The sequence below is a fragment of the Labeo rohita genome, chromosome 25, assembly GCF_022985175.1.
Source record: "Labeo rohita strain BAU-BD-2019 chromosome 25, IGBB_LRoh.1.0, whole genome shotgun sequence".
Lineage (NCBI taxonomy): Eukaryota > Metazoa > Chordata > Actinopteri > Cypriniformes > Cyprinidae > Labeo > Labeo rohita.
In genome coordinates, this window is record NC_066893.1 from 17,724,653 (window position 1) to 17,746,912 (window position 22,260).

The 22,260-nt window shown below is 34.9% G+C and overlaps 1 protein-coding gene across 1 annotated transcript in view; it reads right to left on the reverse strand.

The window, feature by feature from the left end:
- Positions 1-19,995, reverse strand: part of znrf1 (zinc and ring finger 1) — a 46,961-nt gene extending 26,966 nt beyond the window's left edge. Inside the window, exon 1 of the mRNA XM_051100091.1 lies at positions 19,097-19,995. Within this exon, the coding sequence (XP_050956048.1) occupies positions 19,097-19,484 (388 nt within the window). The 5' untranslated portion in view covers positions 19,485-19,995. The remainder of the gene's footprint in view (positions 1-19,096) is intronic.
- Positions 19,996-22,260: the final 2,265 nt, after the last annotated feature.

Sequence of the window (22,260 nt, forward strand, 5' to 3'; positions counted from 1 at the left end):
CTCGTCGTGCCATGTCTCTGCACGCATCTGAAATAGAGCCGTTACGCTCCGCACCTGTTAAAGTGTCCCCTGGCTCTTGTCCTTCGAGCTGACGCGTTCCTCAAGCAGAGCTGACTGCTCCGTCTGATATCCATGCATTTTTGATGATACCTCCGCATATAGTTCTTGCTCCGTTCCCCACGGCCGAAGATGAAGAAGTCAAAAAACTTAGACAGTCAGACGCTCAAGCCAGACTCCTTCTAACTAAAATTCCCAAGACTCACTGACAGTGATACTGTAGATAAATAGAATGACAGAACGGTAGATAGAACGATAGAACAATAACAATAAATACAAAAAACAATAAAAATCAATAATTAAAACTATTTTAATTTATAGGTAAGAGAGATAGACAGACAGACAGATAGATAGATAGATAGACAGATAGAACAACAGAATGATAGAATGATAGAAAGATAGACAGAGCAAACGATAGAATGATAGATAGATATATAGATAGAACAACAGATGAAACAATTTGAACGCTAGAACAATAGAATGATAGAAAGATAGATAGATAGATAGAACAATAGATGAAAGAATTAGAACGAGAACAATAGAACGATAGATAGATAGATAGATATAGATAGATAGAATGACAGAACAATAGATAGAATGATAGAACGATAGATGGAACAATAACAATAAATACAGAAAACAATAAAAATCAATAATTAAAAACTATTTTAATTTATAGACAGATAGAACAACAGAATGATAGAATGATAGAACGATAGATAGAACGATAGATAGATGATAGATAGGATGACAGAACAACAGATAGAACAATACAAATCAATAATTTAAAATTATTTTAATAGATAGATAGATAGATAGATAGATGAACAATAGATGATAGAATGACGGATAGAACGATAACAATAAAACAGAAAACAATAAAAATCAGTAATTAAAAACTATTTGAATTTATAGATAGATAGATAGGTAGATAGATAGAACAACAGAATGATAGATAGAATGACAAAGATAGAATGATAGAACGATAGAACAATAGAACGACAGATAGATAGATGACAGATCGATAGATAGATAGATAGATACATAGATAGACAGACAGACAGATAGATAGATAGATAGATAGATAGATAGAATGACAGAACAATAGACAGAATGATAGATAGAACAATAACAATAAATACAGAAAACAATAGAAATTAATAATTAAAAATGATTTTAATAGACAGACAGACAGACAGACAGACAGATAGATAGATAGATGGAACAACAGAATGACAGATAGAACAATAGAAGGAGAGAATGATGGATAGACAGAAAGAATGATAGAACGATAGAATAATAGAACGACAGAATGATAGATAGAACAAATTATAGAATGATAGAACGATAGATAAAACCATAGATAGAACGATAGATAGATAGAATGATAGAATGATAGATAGATAGATAGATAGATAGATAGATAGACAGAAAGATTACCATCAACAACAACAATTTTGCACCTTTGTTTTCATTTGTAATAATAACCTTAGTCAACAGTCAATCAAAGTATTGATCTGTGTCTCTTCACAGGGCGGCTTGAAAGGATCAGTGTTTCCTAAACAGTTTTCAAACAAACCGGTTGATTACAATGAGGCCATTTACAGACACCAGCGATGCTTAATCAATCAGCAACAGCACGAGCCTGTAAAGGACTCAACGATTACATCGCAGAACTGCATCAGAAAGAACTGATAAACTGTTTGAAACATCCTAAAAAACCCACCAAGTGAGCTGCAGCCTTCAGTTTGCTTTGTAGACAGCTTGAATATTACATTAAAAATACACTGATATGAAGCAGATAGCAATACATTGTGACGTTTAAAACAAAAGCTATGCACCATTGCCACTTGTAAAGACAAACAGGCCTGTGTACAAGCAGGAAACACTGCATGACTCAGCAGAAAACCACATACAAAAACAGGTCAAACCATTAAAAGGTGTTAAGCGCCTCAGGACCGGCTAGAAACCGCAACTGGCCAGACAATGACGACTTCCTGTGACCATTCATTTGTCATAACACACTACAGCTTAGCGCGGTACACACATCCATCACTGCACGTCCAACCTAAAAGCTCGGTTTCACTCGCCAGCCTCTTTCATTACAAAATATCGATCTGTAAAATATATAACTACTCTGGGGACATAGTGAACCATCTCTAACACTGAAGTCAGAGAGCTCGGTGTTTAATGCCATTAAAATTCCCCCTTTTAGTTAATTCTTGACAAGCAGAGCTCATTTCTCCCAGCCTGACCTTCACTGGGGTTTAGAAAAGGACGACACAGCTGACGCACATCTGCACCGATACAATGGCAGTATTTCATTGTCTGCTCTTCTTAGGTGAGGTTTCTCTACATTGTTCCTCATACAATGACTCTGACAGCAAACAGAAAGAAGAGAGGCCATTTGAACAGATGCAGGTCTGTGACAGAGAATATCCAGCAACAATCAATTTTTTCCAACCAAAGAATATATTCATCTATTCAAACAGTGTTCAGTAAGCAATGGATGTTATTAGAACAGAGCAAATAAGTAGAACAAACAACAGAATCTATATTCAGACATGAGCTTTTATGATATAATGTTTAAAGTGGGATTTAAAAGTGTAAGGTGTCACTATATTTCATTTGGTAGAAATGCAATATGTGTGATATTATGGTTAACGGTATAATTGCAATACATTATATTATAAAACATATTTACATAATATACATATAAAAATAGATAACAAAATTTAGAACATACAATAAATATATTAGGAATATACATATATTTGCATATATTAACTAGATGACTATAGTTTGAGTTGGCTTGAGAAAGCCTGGCCTGAAAGTTTGAAACAGTTGTAAAAATATAAAAGTATATGTTGCTATCATGATTTAACATGTTGTTAGTGTGTTTTAGCATTACTAACATGTTGTTAGCATGTTACTAACATGTTGTTAGAATGATTAACAAGTTACTAGGATGTTTATAGCCTGATTAGCATGTTGCTAACATTTTTTAGCATGATTAACATGCTAACAACATGCTAGTAACTTGTTAATCATGTTGTTAGCATGATTAGCCAGTTACTAGCATGTTCCTAACATGATTAGCAAGTTACTAGCATTACTAGCAGGTTACAAGCATGATTAGCAAGTCGCCAATTAACATGTTACTAACATGTTTCTAACATGATTGGCATGTTACTGGCTTGCTGCTAGCATGTTGTTGGCATGATTATCATGTTTCTAACATGTTTCTAGCATGATTAGCATGTTACTAACATGTTGTTAGCATGATTAGCAAGTTACTCGCATACTGCTAGCATTATTAGCAAGTTAATAGCATGATTAGTATGTCACTAGCCTGTTGTTAGCATGATTAACAAGATATTAGCATGTTGCTAGCATAATTAGCCAGTTACTAACATGTTGCTAGCACGAATAGAAAGTTACTAGCATGGTTAGCATGTTACCAGCATGTTTATAACGTGATTAGCAAGTTACTAGAACGTTGCTAGCATGATCAACAAATTACTAGCATGTTGTTAACGTGATTAGCATATTACTAGCATGTTGTTAGCATGATTAACATGTTGCTATCATGTTTACAACATGATTAGCAAGTTGCTAGAATGTTGCTAACATAATTAGCATATTATTAGCATGTTGTTAGCATGCCTACCATGTTTCTACCATATTACTAGCATGATTAGCATGTTGTTATCATGTTTAGCAAGTTACTAGCATGTTTCTAACATGGTTAGCAAGTTAGAAGTATGTTACTACCATAATTAGCAAGTTACTGGCAGTTGTTAACATGATTAGCTAGTGCGTTTCTAGCATAATTAGCATTTTATTAGCATAGTGTTAGCATGATTAGCATGTTATACCATGTTGTTAACACATTTCTGTTAACACATTTCTGATAAACATGTTGCTAGCATGATTAGAATGTTTAAATCAGCTAAAACCAATTGATTCAGTAAAAACAGCTAAAACCAGCCTAGGCTGGTTGTCTAGTCTTAGCTGGTTTAAGCTAAAAAATAGCTGGTTTAACCTTGGCTGGTCTTTTAGCAGGTCTCCCAGCTTGGTCAGCAATGACCAGCCTGACCAGCTAAAAAGTGGCCGAAACCACTTTAAAACCAGCCTGGGAGAGTAGGCTGGTTTTAGCTGTTTTTTAAGCATGGAGTTGTTAAGCTTTGTTATAGCAATAAACAGCTTAGATGTACCATAAGTCTCTTTGTATAAAAGTTTTCACCCCCTCAATAAAAGTCTATGGGATTTTAGGTGGTTTGATAGACTGGTTTTCGAAAACCGTAAGCTGGATCATTTTGAAAAAATATAACTAACTTCAGACCAGTCTGAACGTCTGACCCGAATTTGGTGGTTGTAGCTTTAAAGCTCTAGGAGGAGATACTGACTAAGTTTTGGCTCAGAAGAAGAATGTGTAGGCCTCTCTCTCTCACTAGAAGGCTATATATATATATAACACATGAAGGCTATATATAAATAAATGTATAGGCCTGTACTGTATTAAAGACATTAAATATATAGATGTGAATAAATATAATAAATTAAGGATTTTTTCTCTGCATACATGATTACACGATGCAACATTTTATTTTACACAACATTTGGTGAGAAAAAAAAAATCACTCAAAAATATTTGAAAACTTTTTGCTCTGACCAAGTTTTGCTCTGAGCAAACGGGTTAATTATCCGTTAAAAGCCACAAGATGAATATTGTTAATTTATGCACAATTAATCAATTCTGCAATGAGAAAAGTAAATGGAATTTTTTAATTTGCCGTTTGCTTTACATATCACTTCCATCAACGCTGTACTTGTACTATTAATCTAACAAAACTCTGAAAGGAAAAAGCAGAGGGAAAAGGGGAGGAGTGCTGGAGGAGAGCGAGACAAGGACGTAAACATGGTGACACAGCACTGTCGAAGGAGGCAAGAGAGCGAGCGAGAGAGCGAGAAGACAGCATGACAGCTTCTTTTAAAGCACTGCCCATCAGGACAGTATTCCTGCATCTGCATGAGCCTCACAGCAAGCAGATTTGCCGTTTGAAGCCTCGGATTCGAGAGCAGACGAGTCAAGGGCATTCCCTGTCACCAGTTGCGAGGGCGTTGTATATTAGCTTATTCAGCGCAAGTGTGTTTGTTTGTGTGTGTGCGACTGCCTCCATATCACTTTGTAGGTTATACACCAACATATCAATTTTAAGTGTTTATGCTATACGATCCCAGAGGAAATCTGAATTGCTCAACGGCTGCTGTTTCACAGCTCAGGAGCTGTTTCATTTACGTCAGCTCCACCTCAGATGCTTCTCCTAAAATATGTGACACAAATTAATTAGATAAAAAAGAACAATGCTATAAAATGATTGTAATTACTGCAGATCTGATCATTTTGTTCTGGAAGAATCTGATCAGAAATGTCTGATATTATGATTGATATCTTAGCAAATCTTATCATTTGATACTGTTTGTAGTAAATAAATAACTGTACTACTATTCAAAATCTGGGGTAAGTAAGATTAAAAAATAAATACATAATACTTTTATTCAGCAAAGATGCAATAAATTGATCAAAAGTGACAATAAAGCCATTTATAATGTTGCAAAATATTTCTATGTAGTTCTTTTGAACTTTCTATTTATCAAAGAGCCCTGAAAATAACGTATCATAGTTTCCACAAAAAATATTAAGCAGCACATCTGTTTTCAACATTGATATTAAGAAATCTTGAGCAAAAATATATGTTAGAATGATTTCTGAAGAATCATGTGACACTGAAGACTGGAGTAATGATGCTGAAAATTTAGCTTTAACATCACAGGAATAAATTACGTTTTAAAATATATTCAAACAATTATTTTAAATTGCAATAATATTTCACAATATTAGTGGTTTCCTCCATTTTGATCAAACAAATATAGCCTTGGTGAGCAAAAGAGAACATTTAAAAATACCCTTTGACTATTAAATGACTATTAAATGGTAGTAAAAAAATATTAAAATGAGAAAAAACAATGATTGCTAAAGGTTACATTTATTATTGTTATTAAAATATAATATGAACTTTAAGTGAGCATTGAATTACATCAAATAATCAAAATGTTTAAAATATTATCTTTTTGAATAGCTGCAATTAAAAATTACACTCCAAAAATGCTGGGTTAAAACAACCCAGTGCTGAGTGAAATTTGGTTTTATAAATTGGTTAAAAATGACTATTTCTTGCTTGAAAATGAACCCAAAATAGGTTGGAAATTAATGTTTATTGATATTTCCAATAAATAAACATTTATTAATAATGTTCAATTTTTTATTTTGATTGCTTGTAATTATGTGTAATTATGTTTTTAACCTATTTTGGATTAATTTTAAGCCAGCAATATAGTATTTTTTAAATAATAGTTGAGGTAAAATAGGTAAAACTATGTAAAGTTGAGGTCAAAGGTTTACATACACCTTCCAGAATCTGCAAAATGTTAATTATTTTACCAAAATACCTGTTATTTTTTTATTTAACACTGACCTGATGTTTACATATAGTCCACAAGAAAAACTATTACAGAAGGTTCAACCGCTCACTGATGCTTCAGAAGGAAACACAACGCTTTAAGGGAAGGTGAAAACTTTTTGAATTTGAAGATCAGGGTAAATTTAACTTATTTTGTCTTCTGGAAAACATGTAAGTATCTTCTGTAGTTTCTGAAGGGAAGTACTAAATGAAAAAAAAAAAAGATAAAATAGGAAAAATGTACACATTTTCATTCTGTTCAAAAGTTTACACCCCCCGGCTCTTAATACATTGTTTTTCCTTCTGGAGCATCAGTGAGCGTTTGAACCTTCTGTAATAGTTGCATATGAGTCCCTCAGTTGTCCTTGATCTGAAACAAATGATTCGCGATACGCGATCCAATTGGAGCGCTCCAAAATAGTGAATCACTTTGCGACGCAACTGATTCAGAGTTTCGAAAAAGCTCTGTTTCACCCATCACTAGTTTCTTTTTAAAATCATTACACACTTTTAATTTGATCTGTTGTTTGCTAGTGAATCACTTGAAATGAATGATCGAAGTCACGAGTTTGAATCAATCAGAGCGGTTCCAGCATAAATGACTCAATTGATTTGGTTCACCTGTTCCTGTTTTCACATCTTCAGCCATGTTTACAGGACACTATCAGTACTACTACTCGCTTAGCTCGACTGTTTTCTGACATTGAAATTAGCAAAAAAGGTATGATTGTTTTTGAATTGCGTGAATTTTGCGTGAAAAGACGTGTGCTATTACAAAATTAAACACTTATTTCATAGATACACTGTCTTGCAATAATTCAAGCACTTTTTAAGTACCTCTTCAGGAATATTGCTATTTTCAAAGGTTTTCGAGGCCTAGGCTGTCCCAGTGTTTACAAAGTGAAGACGCAAAGAAGATCAAACGTCCTCTACAAAAAAAGGTAAAACAGCGATGTAGGATGATTTTGAAGTTGGAGAAGGAAATGAGATGGGAATTTTTTCGACCTACCATAACTGTCATGAACCGGAATACACAGAGTTCACGCAGAGCTAGGCAAGATGAGCGTTTGCATTTACATAAATTAGGGCTGTCAAACGATTAATCACGTACAAAATAAAAGTTTGAGCTTGCCTAATAAATGTGTGTGTACTGTGTGTAATTATGATGTATATATAAATATAAATACAAACAAATTATTGTATATATTTAAGAGAAATGTTATGTGCAAAATATTTGATTTATATATAATATAAATTATATAAAAATGATAACAAATACATATACTTGTAAATATTTCTGAAATATATACATGAATGTGTTTGTATTTATATATACACAATAATTACACAGTACACACATATATATCAGGCAAACTCAAACTTTTATTTTGTATGCGATTAATCACGATTAATCATTTGACAGCCCTAACATAAATTGTAATTTTTTTTAGAAAATAACCATAATCATTTCGCTAGATAAGACCCTTCTTCCTCGGCTGGGATAGTTTAGAGTAATTTGAAGCTGCATTTAAACTGCATTTTGGGAGTTTAAACTCGGGGGCACCATAGAAGTCCACTATAAGGAGAGAAATCCTATAATTTTCCTCAAAAAACATAATTTTTTACGAGTGAAAAGAGAAAGACATAAACATCTTGGATGACAAGGGGGTGAGTACATAATCTGTAAATTACTGTTCTCCTTTAAGCTAGATAGGAAACTAGGTCAGGGAGGCCAGCACACCAACATCCAAACTGTCACATATGTACCATATTCTACACTTCTCGCAGTCAATCAGACACTTGTTATCCACCACTGACAATAATCTCAAATTTATCGGTTTATCGCTACATAATATACTGTAAGAAGGTTAAAACACACAAAAGCATTTGAATGTGAAGCGCAGAGAGATACAGCCCATCGAAGAGATCGAAAGCAACAACAAAAACAAATCAATATTGCATGTTGTTTTCAGCGCTTATCGGCTCTCAAAGAACGTTGTCTGCAAGGAGGCTTATTGTGTTTCGACATCAGCGGCGGCCATCGGAGCGCCATCTGAATCACAGCCTCCGACGCTCCTGAATGGAACGGCCAGGATGCCCATACATGGGCGTAACGTGTTCACATGACATCAGAACGAACTCTCCTCAACTAGTTTCAACTTATTACCTTCAGTGGGAAAAGAACAGCTGTTTCCATGGCAACAGCAGAACGAGAGGGAGGTAATGACATGGAGAGGCAGAGGAGTGTCTGAGAGTGTGTTTATATGTGTGTGTGGTTATAGATGCAGACATACTGTTTTCCTCAGTAAACTTCCTGATTACAGGATGTTGTTTTGGCCCTTGAGAGAAAAGACGGGGGGTATATTTTTCTCGTCGCCAGCGTGCGAACGCTCACGTAACAATGTGTAGGGTCTCGAAAGACGAGGAAGTGAGCGCACAATGGCGAAAAACCATTGTAAAACTACATTGCAAAAGTCCCCATGGCGACACGAGCCGCCCTTGTGCTTGTCACAGGTTTATCTTTAGTTGGTCTCCGCTGTATAATGGCAAGGTTTGGTCGCCGCTCCATGGAAACTGTTGTCATGGCCTCTGCTAGGCACTGCTAATTGGCCAGTCGTTTGCACTGGCGGCTCCTTCTTCATTGAAGGCGCTCTGGCAGCTGTCATTCACAGGAGCCGCTACATGCAGGAAGCGTGAGTGACGGGGCGGGGGGGGGGGGGAATGTCTCTCTCTTTCTCGCGCTCGCTCTCCCTCCCTCTGGGTGTCGGTGAAATGAGTGTGCGAGTGTTGTGGGGGTGGCAGGCTTGTTGAGGCCGCATATAAGACTGCAGCCTGAAAACAGCGGTGGCAAGCGACAGGGTTGTCACAGCAACAGCCGACCTCCTTCAACTCTGCGGTGTGTAGCTACGTTCCGATTCACAGGGGCCCTATGCAGTGTGCACTGCTGCCTGTGCACTGAGAAGGGGATATGTGGAGAAGTTCAAAGGCAGAATCATCAAAGTTGAGTTCAGCAGAGTAATGGTTGAGTGTGAAGACAGATACATACATACATACATATATATATATATACACACACACACACAGACACACACACAGACACATTTGTTTTTGTAAATTGTGGGGACTTTCCATAGACTTCTATAGTTTTTATACTGACCAAACGATACTGTTTAACCCCTCACCTAACCCTAAACCTACCCCTTACAGGAAACCTGTTTGCATTGTTACATTTTCTACATCATTTACTATTTTTAATCATACTTTTTAAACTGCAGGCCAGTCCCCACAATGTAGCAAGAACAAGTACACACACACACACACACATATATATATTACTATTACATATTAAAAATTGCAATTTGTAAAAAATTACATTATTGGTATATTTTAATGTAATTTGAAATATATATATATATATAGAAAAATATTTTTTTAATTACTTAAAAATGAATGTCATTTGTAGCATATAGCACATTTAGCATATAGCATTATATATTTTATAATTTTTCCTATTATTTTATATCAAAATTTGTAATAATTTGGCATAAATAAAAAACCCTTTATGTAGACCCTCAACATTTTTTCTCATAAAAATGTAGTTAATTTACATTAACATATATACATATACACATAAAAATAAAATCTATCTATCATCTATCTATCTATCTATCTATAAAAAACATGTATATTTTATTTACATTACATAACTGATAACTCATTTTTTAATGTAATTTGAAAACCAAAAAATGTATGACATAAAATTATGAATATGATATGTAATTTATTTAGCATTAGTATATTCATAATATTATATTAATAAGTTGATAATATAATATTACATAAAAATTAAAAAGTATAATAATTCCTGTTATCTATTATTTTATATCAAAATATGTAATACATACAATAATTGCACACCCTTTATATATCTATATCTACATCTATCTATCTATCTATCTATATATCTATCTGTCTATATATATATATATATATATATTTCAATTTAAAAAAACATATTTTGAAAAAAACAAAAAACAAAACAGGTGTTTTTTATATTATTATATTATATTATGTATTATATATTTGTTTTTAATTGTAATTTGAAAAAATATTTATTTCATTTACATTATTTATTTACATCACATAATTGACAGTTAATTTTGTATGTCATTTGAAACAAATTGTAAATGACATAAAGTTACATAATATTTCCTACTTTTTTATTATAATAAAATATGTAATACTTACAATAATCAATACAACTCAAAACCCATAAATTTAGACCCTACAACTTTTTCCTCATAAAAATGTGCATGTAAAATGTAGTTTTATATATATAGACCATATTTATGAGAAAAACTTATGAAAAAATAAATACTGCTTATTTAAATTAACATATATCTCTATAGAGAGAGATTATATATATTATATATAGATATTCTCAAACTATTAATAATTCTGCAATAATAATTATTAGTAATTTAGACCCTCTAAATCTAGAGATTCAATTCAATATATAAAAAAAAAAGTTTATTTGCTTTACTACATTTAATATATGTATATATGTTGCGCAAATGATTTACTCAAAACCCCTCATTTTAGCTGGACCCTCAACTTTTATTTGCTTAACATGGCCGAATATCCTATGAAGTCCACTTCAGATACACTACCAAGCGCTTGTAACACCCTGTATATCTGTGCATACGTGCGTGTCTGATTTTGTTTTTGGGACTCTGTGTCTTCCTTTTGTGTCAGTAAGATGCTGCGCATGTGTATGTGAATCTGTGTCTTTGCATAAATGTATTACACCCTGAGCTAAGAGAGGGAGAGAGAGAGAGCGAGAGACTAGCGAGGCAAAGAAACAGCAGAAATAATTTGAGAGAGTGACCTATATTTCTTGAATCCTGCTGCCAGACAGATCAGCACAGATGTTCCACAATCCCAACATTCCTAAAAGACTTGCCACCAAAACCAGCACCGTAACACGGTCACAATTAACGTGAAATGTTGATGTTGACTTCAAATGTCATCTTAAAGACTTCCGTCGTGATATGAGGACTGCTTTAAAAGCGGCAAACATGCAGCACTGAAGGCCAGTGAATGATTACTCAGTTTTCTAATGGGTGAGCAATAATGATTAAACAGAGCACTTTTAGCAGAGCGATTACTGTTGCTTTTAATCTGTTTGCATGCAGCAAACAGGTGAGTGTAAGCCTGGGTGAGTTGACCAGCCTTGGAATAAGCAAACCAGCTACAGTATGTAAAGACTGCTATGACGGCACAGAATGGAATTCAGCATTTCGACAAAAAGATCAGCAAGAAATACCACTTTCTAACTGGAAATTAAACATTGTTACTAACACAATGAGCCTACAATTAATGTGAACAACGTCCTCTCAATAAACAAATATCAATGAGTCAACTTTAAATCACCAGCGCTTACTCTTTAAATAAAGGCAATTATTGACGATTAGTGGTGCTTGCTAAGAAAAATATCATTGACATCTCAAGTCGTGCTACTTTTCTAAGCAATCATGTTCTCCTGGCAGGCAATGAAAATCACATATCATAAGATGAGAATATCAAATAAACTTTCATTCTTTAGAAATTTAGAACATGAGATCATTCTAGCAACACCCTATACAAAATGTTTTCCTATATACTAACTATCAATATATTAAAATACTTGTAAATTGTAATTTGTAAATTGTAAATTTATACTGAATAATAAATTGTGGGTAACACTTTACATTAAGGTGTCGTTTGTTAACATTAGTTAATGTAACACTGAACAATACATTTTTGCACTATTTATTAATCTTTGTTAATGTTGGTCAATAAAAACACAGTTGTTCATTGTTTGTTTAAGTTATATCACAGTGCATTAACTAATGTTAACAAACGCAACTTGTGATTTTTAATAAAGCATTAGTAAATGCTGAAATTAACATTAACGAAGATTAATAAATGCTTTAGAAGTATTGTTCATTCTTAGCTCAAGTTAACTAATTAACCTTATTGTAAAGTGTTACCATATTGTGTTTATATTTTCCAACATACTGAACAATACTGCTTTTCATATAATGTGATTTTTATGTAATAATATATTCACTTATATGTCAATATATGTAATCTTGTATTCAGTAATATTCTTTGTAATATATAGACGTACATGCAATAAAATATGGTACTATGTGTGTGTAAATATATTTGAACATACATGTAACATATATATTCACATGTATATTTATATGGTACAATATGTGACCCTAGATCACAAAACCAGTCATAAGAGTCAATTTTTGACTGAAAGCTGAATAAACAAGCATTGACGTCTGGTTTGTTAGAAAAGGACAATATTTGGCCGAGATACAACTATTTGAAAATCAGGAATCTGTGGGTGCCAAAAAAACAAAAACAAAAAAATCTAAATATTGAGAAAATCGCTTTTAAAATGGTCCAAATGAAGTTCTTAGCAATGCATATTACTAATCAAAAATTAGGTTTTGATATATTTATGATAGGAAATTTACAAAATATCTTCATGGAACACAATAATTTTGACCTATACAATGCATTGTTGGCTATTGCTACAAAAGGTCACATATATGATTTTATTTCCTCAGTTATGAGGAAAATATACATTGTGATATATATCTGTGTTTGTATTTGTATATAGTACATAAAGTACTCAACTGATTAGTAGGCTAAATGTCAACTCTCAGTTTCCACCCAGCAACAATTTGTTTTAAACAGTAACAGCTATTTTTCTTATATGCGATTACACGTTTATATATGAAATGTGTAACACAAAAATAAAGTAAGATAATATAACCAACCATTAACTTTTGAAAATATTCATTCTTAAGAAATTATGTGTTTTAATAAAGCTATTACATGTTAAAATGTAGTGCAGTTTTTGTCTCAATTGCATGTATTTTCTGTGTATCAATATATAGTCATATACACTCTAAAAATACTTTAAAAACAACCGAGTGCTGGGTGAAACATGGACAAAATGTTTAACCCAACCTTCTGGGTAGTTTTATTTAACTAAACTATTGTTTAAAATGAACCCAAAGTAGGTTGAAAGCTAACATTTATTAATATGTTCAATAAAACAAACACCTACTAATAAACTACAATTTTAAATTGCGTATTAATAAATGGTCATTTTGGGCTTTTGATATACACTGCCCTCCAACAGTTTGGAAACACTCTAAAAAGTGGGGTTTTGGACAATGTTAGCATGAATCCTTTTTAATTTGTGATAATTTCGCACTGATAAGGGATAACACAAACTATGAAAACATATTTCTTACATAAACAGTTTATACACAGAAAAAAAAAAATATTTTTTTAATTCATCAAAATATCCACCATTAGCAGCAATTACAGCTCTGCATAATCTGGGCCTAAATTCATTGTATTCTCAACTTAATTGGCAATCAACTGTTGAAGCTATAAAGTGTGCTGACCCAAAAATCTTTTAAAAACCTGGGCCAAGTTTAAAGCAGTAACCAGGCATCACAGCTGACAAACGGGCATGTCTGACTTTGACATGTATATATTGCCAATATTATGTAATCAAAATGAAAATTATTATTGCTCGTTTTCAATGATTATGTCAAGTTACTTTAATGTATTTGCACTAAAAAATGATAAGGTTTATGCTGATATCGTCCAAAACCATATTTTGCCAGGGGTGTTTACAAACTTTTGGAAGTGTATATACAAGATTTTTACAACCCTGTTAAAAACAAAAAACAGTATATACTGGTTAGGTATATTTTGAATCATGGCAGCTGGTTTGAGCTGGTTTAAGATGGTCCTTAGTTGGTTCTAAGCAAAAAGCTCCTGCTCAGGACTAGCTCATAACCAGCTCATAACCAGCTCAGGACCAACTAAGAATCAGTTCAAACCAGCTGCCATGCTTCAAAACATACCTAACCAGCATATGCTTTTTTTTTCAACAGGGAAGATAATTATGTGTCTGATTTTTAATTTACAACCTATTTTGGGTTCATTTTAAACAAACCATATAGTAATGTTTAAACAATAGTTGAGTTAAATAAAACAACCCAGATCAAAACAACCCAAACACTGAGTTTGTCCATATTTCCTTCCGCTGGGTTGTTTTTTTACCCAGCATTTTTTAGAGTGTGTGGTCCACGAATATACTGCAGTAGATTAAAAAATGTAAGCATATATATATTAATGTATATTTCCATATATTTTTGTTGGTAAGGGTAGCAACCACCCAGAATGCATTAGAAACCATTCAGAAAATCATAGACCTACCACAGTCTGGCAATGAGTTTTGCATAGCTAGCACAACTTTCTTTTTCAGAAACGTATTTTTTGTTTTTCACTGTTTTTTATTAATTTTCCACATAAAGTCAGAATTAAATTGATCCTAAATTCATTAATCATAAGAAAAAAAATCTTAATGACCTTATTGTGAACAATTAATTTATGCATTTTTTTTTACTTTTTTATTTCTTTTTTTACCTCTTACTTTTTAATCAAAATGTAATAACTGGATCTTCCAGTGAAGTAACAGACTTCTCTTTGGTAATGCATGCCGGACTACTAATAATTTAGTCTGCATAAATATCACCACTATCTTACAATTGACTGAAAGCTCGAATTCAGATCTTCAACAACCATTGGATTAAACTAGTGGACTGAATTGGATTGAACTTGACTTTCGTAATCCATTTACTCAGATGTACATAACAATATGGAAAAACTGTAAATGAAAAACAAATTAATAGATTAGAAAAAGAAAGCAAGCAAGAAAGAAAGAAAGAATGAAAGCTGACTCCATCTCACCAAAGATGGTCAATGCTAATGCAGTTACTGTAAATACCTGTAAATATGGATGAAGTTTGACACAGCTTGACACAGGAGATAAATGAATTACGCAGGTAGGCTTAAAGTTCTCTACAATGTGTTGCAAGTAGGCCAGTCACTCGTGTAAACAAAACTTCTGTTTGCCTAGTGAGAATAAACAGAATTTACTTGCAAGACACTGATTGAACCCAGCCTCATTCATGCCTTGTGGAGCTTGTAGGGAATCGATAGCTCTACAGATAATACAAGCTTACTTTTCAAAACTATACAGTTAAGTTTCTTCTGAAAAGTCTAACAAAACTGTAAACCATAAAAGTGCAGATGTTAATTAAAGGTGAGGTTTCTGTGCCAAAGGCTGAACCAAAATGCAAAAGTAATGAGTATCAAACAGGTTTCCTGAACACTCCCTCCACCTGCCATTGCCCAGCCAAACAGATGATTCTGTTGCTATAGTTAGGATGCCCAAACCAACAGTTTAAAGGACTGATATAGAATAAATATGTAGCTTTCAAGTTGTGAAGGATCATTTTAATGGTTAAAACTACTGAACAAGACTCTGAGCAATAGAAAAATTTCACTGTGAACAGACTCATTGAGTTGTGAACAACAGTTATCATTTATGTTTAGTTATGCTGACCAACTAATTGTTGTTTGACTGTCAAGCACCTGTCAATCTCAGTCTCAATGAGAAGAGAAAGGTGCAGACGATATGTTGATTTATAACCATACATAGTTAATATTAACGTATGCATTGCACATGTATTGTACTAATACTCAATGTAGGTTATTGTTATTGCCTGTTTTCTATATCTGGATTAAATACATAACAAGCAGTTGACATTGTTTTTTTTGTTTTTTTACAAATCTGTTAAGTCAGTGGTTCAATGACTTTCTTGAATGGAAAATATAAACTTGATGGTCGCCACCTACTGACACAATGACAAAGCCATTGGAAAGAAATCTTTTCGATTAAAGGAGTAGTTAACTTGCAGAACAAAAATTTATTGATAATGTACTTACCCTTGTCATCCAAAATGTTCATGTCTTTCTTTCTTCAGTCATAAAAAAATGTTTTTTTGACGAAAATATGATTTCAAGATTTCTCTCTATATAATGGGCTATGATGCCCAAAACTTCCAAAATGCAGTTTAAATGCAGCTTCAAAGGGCTCTAAATGATCCCAGCCGAGGAAGAAGGGTCTTACCTAGCGAAAAAGATTGGTTATTTTCTAAAAAGAATTACAATTTATATACTTTTTAACCTTAAACACTCACCTTGTCTAGCTCTGCGTGAACTCTGTGTATTCCGGTTCATGACAGTTAGGGCATGTCAAAAAACTCCCATCTTATTTTCTCCTCCAACTTCAAAATCATCCTACATTGCTGTTTTACCTTTTTTGTAAAGGGCGTTTGACCTTCTTTGCAAGTTCACTTTGTAAACACTGCATCGGTACTTCTGCAGCAATGTAGGTTAATTTTAAAATTGGTGAAGAAAAAGAGATGGGAGTTTTTCGACATACCCTAACTGTGCTGAACCGGAAAAACTGGGTTCAGGCAGACCTAGACAAGAGGAGCGTTTGAGGTTAAAAAGTATGCAAATTGTAATTTTTTTTAGAAAATAACCGATCATTTTGCTACACAAAACCCTTCTTCATCGGCTGGGATCGTTTAGAGCTCATTGAATCTGCATTTAAACTGCATTTTGGAAGCTCAAAATTCAGGGGCACCATAGAAGTCTGTTATATGGAAAGGAATCCTGAAATGTTTTCCTCAAAAAGCATAATTTCTTTACGACTGAAGATAGAAAGACATGAACATCTTGGATGACAAGGGGGTGAGTACATTATCTGTAAATTTTTGTTCTGGAAGTGAAACACTCCTTTAAATCAATGATTCAATGACTTGCTTGCATGCAAAAAATAAACAAGTTTTTGGTGTTACTTGATATGCTTAGCTTTATAATACAGGATATTTTATATATATTTTATAGTAGTTTACGCATATAAAAATAGTTTATTTTAGAGTAGATTCACTGATATTTGTTCATTTTTACAGTAATAAGCTATAATTAGTTGGGATCCAATTGTTACAGGACAGTATGTACTTACAGTATGACTTATTTTCTTCTGTGAGACACAAAAGAAAAATTTTGAACATTTTGTTACGCTGTATGAACAGAAAACCTCAGTCATTTTCAAAATAAATAACTTTGTGTTTCAAAGAGAAAGAAATTTATACAGGTTTGCAACAACACAAGTGTCCATCCTTTTTTTGGATCTCTTTAAAAGAGGAAAATAAAATGGCAGATTAAGTGTATTCACATTTATGCAGCTTTAAATTATAGATAAACTGGGCTGATATGAGTGGGTATTTTTTAGTCAGTGTTTCAGATGAGTCATTCCCATCTCATTAAGTGTTTGAAATTTGAAATGAGAATATACCTATTTACTAAGTCTTACTTTCAAACACAGGGGAACAGGCAGTACTTTTCCTAGAACCGTTTCCCCTCATGATCCCTCGGCCCCACCCTTCGGAACGGCACCTGACCTCTCCTGTGTTCACTGTGACATTCATTAACTCACAGTAGCAACCTGGCAACCTGTGGGCGATCACTGTTTAGAAGCCAAATCACACACCATGACATTCAAGGCTGAACGCCTGACCTGTTAACATGAGCTACGTTCCCTGAAAATGAGGGAAACCTCATTTGGTGACGGTGAAATAACCTTTAAGTGAAAACGGAGTCAAATTGTTTACATCTGGCAGGTTTCCTCCGGAGGCCACATTTGGGGCTTTGCTTAACGAGCACCGAGGGACTGAGGCTGGAAGGCGTCAGAGCGCTGCGGCTCAGGCCTTGACAAGCCCAGTAGTGGTGTTACAGTCGTGAATGAATTGTTCTTGTCCACTTCCATGTGCTGACTCATATTTCTGTCTCTTCCTTTAAAGGCAAGCGACTGTCTGAAAGGACTGATAAAGCATGAATATGTCGCTTTCGAGTGCTGGCTGTGACGGACCATTTTGTTGGTTGAAACTACTGAACGAGTCTGAACAAGCAACAAAGAATGAGACATTTCAATGTGAATGAACTCAGTGAGTCGTAAAAGATAGCCTTGGCATCTATTATGTTTATTTATGCTGATAAACTGACTTAGTTTGTCAAGCCAGCTAATATGGTACTGTACTAAAACTCAGTTTGTTTGGCTTATTATTGTTATCGTCTGGATAATTCAATAATCGATTGATAGTCGTCACCTACTGAAAGAAGAGTCTGCTAAACAAACCAGCAAACGAATCTTTTGAGTGAAGTGATTCAAAAGATTCGAGTAACTGTAATGAGACAAAATCCCTACCACTAAAACCCAGTCGCGGAGACATGTGGTTCGAGCTAAGCGGATGATAACCATTGAGTCCCCCTCCCTTTGTAATCACAGGCTAATTGTCCCAGTAAGATTTGGCAACCTGGCTTATTAGCGTCGATTCGCGCCAGCCGAGTCCAGCCGTTGGTCAGACAGGTCTCGTGCGCATTCCCCCCTCCCGCCGGCGCGAAAACTGGAGCAGCAGCAGCGTGCCCTCGAGTGATATTCCGTACTACATGTGGTGGCATCGATGTAGCTTAGTGCCACTGCGCCCTGTTTATGCGGAGTTTGAGGTCTCACTTACCGCTATGGGCGCTAAACCATCGGGGCGCGATGTGCAGGGGCAAAGTGTCTGCCAACGACGCCCGGGATCCCAGGTAAAGCATACCGTCCGTGTGGTGCCCGCCGCCCGTTTCTTGGTATCCATTCCCGTTGTGAGCGGGATCCGAGCCAGACCCCCCTCCGGCTCTGTCCGAGTCTGTTCCTCTGGGGGTGTAAAACCCGAAGGGCACCGTGGCGCTGTGATCTATGCCCATCCCCGCCACGGAGCTCACCGAGCGGCTGCGCAGTCCCATCGTGCCACCTGGCCGGTAGTGCCCGAAGTGGGCCGAGGGTGGCACCGCGCTGTCATCTGTCGAGACACCGGGAAAAGCTCCCCGGGGCCGCCCCGCCGTACTCTGCTTGCCCCCCATCCAAAAGTATCCGCTAAAAATGGGTGGGGGTGTCGCGGAAAGGGTGTCACGGATCGCCCTGCGGCGCTTCTCGAGCCTCCTTCAAACAAGCGACCAAAACAAGCGCTAAAATCCGCGGTTGTCAAGTCTGACTACAACAGCTGTGTCTCGCAGACGCAACAGCCCATTTTCCTGGTCGAATCATGGACCTAAAGTCTCAATAATCACCTTAGGGAACACGGGGGTGATAATAAAGCCGTTCGCGCAAGCAAAAACGCAACACGTTCTCCGCTTATAAGCAACTGACAGGACAGCCTGCCCAAAATCACCAGGCGCAACAACACATCCGCAGTACTTTGAATGCAAAAGCTCGCTCTTATTCAAAGAGCACCGACTTAAAATACATCAACCATTATGCCCGTCCAGTGCGTACGTCCAGGTCCGCTCGTCCTCCCTCCGTCTGCCTGGAGATTCGGGTCAGCGTGTGCCGCTCCCCTGAACGCACAGATCCGTCCGTGCGCTGCTGCTGTTGCTGCTGCTGCTGCTGCTGGGAGACAATAGAGGCGGTTACTGCGCATACGCGGATTAACAGTGGCGAGATGTGCTGTAAACGCGAGCATGGATTTACAAGATCTAGCCCAAACAATCAATTATTAAGAAGTGGTCTGTCTTTTTCTTTTCTTTTTTTTACGCAGACAACGTCTCGCCTCCAACAGCCGCTCGGTGATCTGAATATGGTGTTAAAGGAGGACAGAGATGTGACCCAGTAACGTTGCCATAACGAAGTTAACACAGAGGCGGCAGACATGATTTAATTTAGCTACTCCTCATGTTTTCATTTGCAACACTTCAGGCGGAGGCCTAATAAATGCTTGAGTTGCTATCTTGAGGTAAACGATAGTCTCCATAATGGGGCCAGAATGCGAGTGTATTAGGTCAGCAAGCCATGAAATCTCAGGGCATTTGACAGTTACTGACAGAAAGAAAACCATGGTTTGAAGTTTGAAAGTATTTGACTGTTTTAGTATGTTGCCAAATTATTAATACACACACACACACACACACACAATAAACAGGAAAAAGTAAAGTTGTAAAAAACTTTTATATTATATATAATGCATGCTGATAGATAGATAATAAAATAATTGCAATATGCAATCAAATAAACCTTCAGCAAGACAAAGCATCTATCTCTGCTGTATTTCTACTCATCGCCTGCAGTAAATCAATATATTATGCTTATTAATATTTCTGCATTCATAAATTATGTATGGACAACATCACTAATATCATAGTGCGCATTGCATAAAACCTATAAATTGTTTAGAGACTTGATCTTGTAACCAGGACCATATCAACCGTAGACAATGATGTAAATTATTACATTTGGTTCCGCTGGGGCTTTTTAAAATTAAGATAAAATGCATGATTATTATAAGTGATCCAGGACTACAAAATTAGTTGTAAGTAGCATGGGTATGTTTGTAGAAAGAGCCAACAATACATTGTATGGGTACAATTTTTCTTTTATGCCAAAATTCATTAGGATATTAAGTAAAGATCATGTTCCATTAAGATCTTTTGTACATTTCCTACTGTCAATATATCAAAACGTAATTTTTGATTAGTAATATGCATTGCTAAGAGCTTCATCTGGACAACTTTAAAGGTGATTTTCTCAATATTTAATTTTTTTGCACCCTCAGATTCCAGATTTTGAAATAGCTGTATCTCAGCCAAATATTGTCTTATCCTATTTAAAAATGAAAAAAAATGACCCTTCTGGACTGGTTTTGTATTCCAGGGTGGATTTTGGAGCATTTTGAGAATATAAATATCATTTATGGGTAATCTTAGGATATGTGCGGAATAAATAAAACCATAATTTATGTCTTTTCTGTGACCTTTAGAACTGCTAAACTGTCTTTTCTCTATAAAAGAAGACAGTGACCTGTTATAACCTCTTCATTAATTTATTTTTCATATATTTGTGCTGTAAATCAAAATGGATTTGAGTATATAATGGTATTCATATGAAAATGAAGTTCACAGATATGTACAGCAGTCTAGATAGAGACCTTTAAACAACAGAGACATTCTAATGATTAGGAACAGAAAATGACTTGCAGTTACAAGTAGCCTACTTATTAAGTACTTGCTTATATTGTATCATAAACAACTTTTGATTTTACAACATACTAATAAGATGTTAATATTATAATTCTGTTTAATGACAGGCCACTGTTAAATTATTGTTATGTTTAGATTAGACCATTCATGTAATGATATCCAGTTCTAACTAACAGACAGTAGTAATCACTGCAAATACAGACGTCTCGTGGGTAAATTAAAGAAATAGCGACATCTAATGGTCAAAATGATAAATGCATATTATAGATTTTTGGTAAGTATGAATACATTTTATCCACACAGACATAATGCACAAAGTAGCATTAATTAAACATGTTAATTTAAATAATTTTTTATTACTTATTTTTATATTGTTTTATTTTTTCTAAAAAGAACGTTGCGGATTAACATGTGTGACCCTGGACCACACAGTCATAAGATTTATATATCATCTGAAAGCTGAATAAATACACTTTCCATTGATGTATGGTTTCTTAGGATAGGACATTTGGCCGAGATACAACTATTAAAATAAAATAAATAAATAAATATTGAGAAAATTGCCTTTGAAATGGTCCAAATAAAGTTCTTAGCAATGCATATTACTAATCAAAATTACGTTTTGATATATTTAAGGTAGGAAATTTGCTAAATATCTTCATGCAAC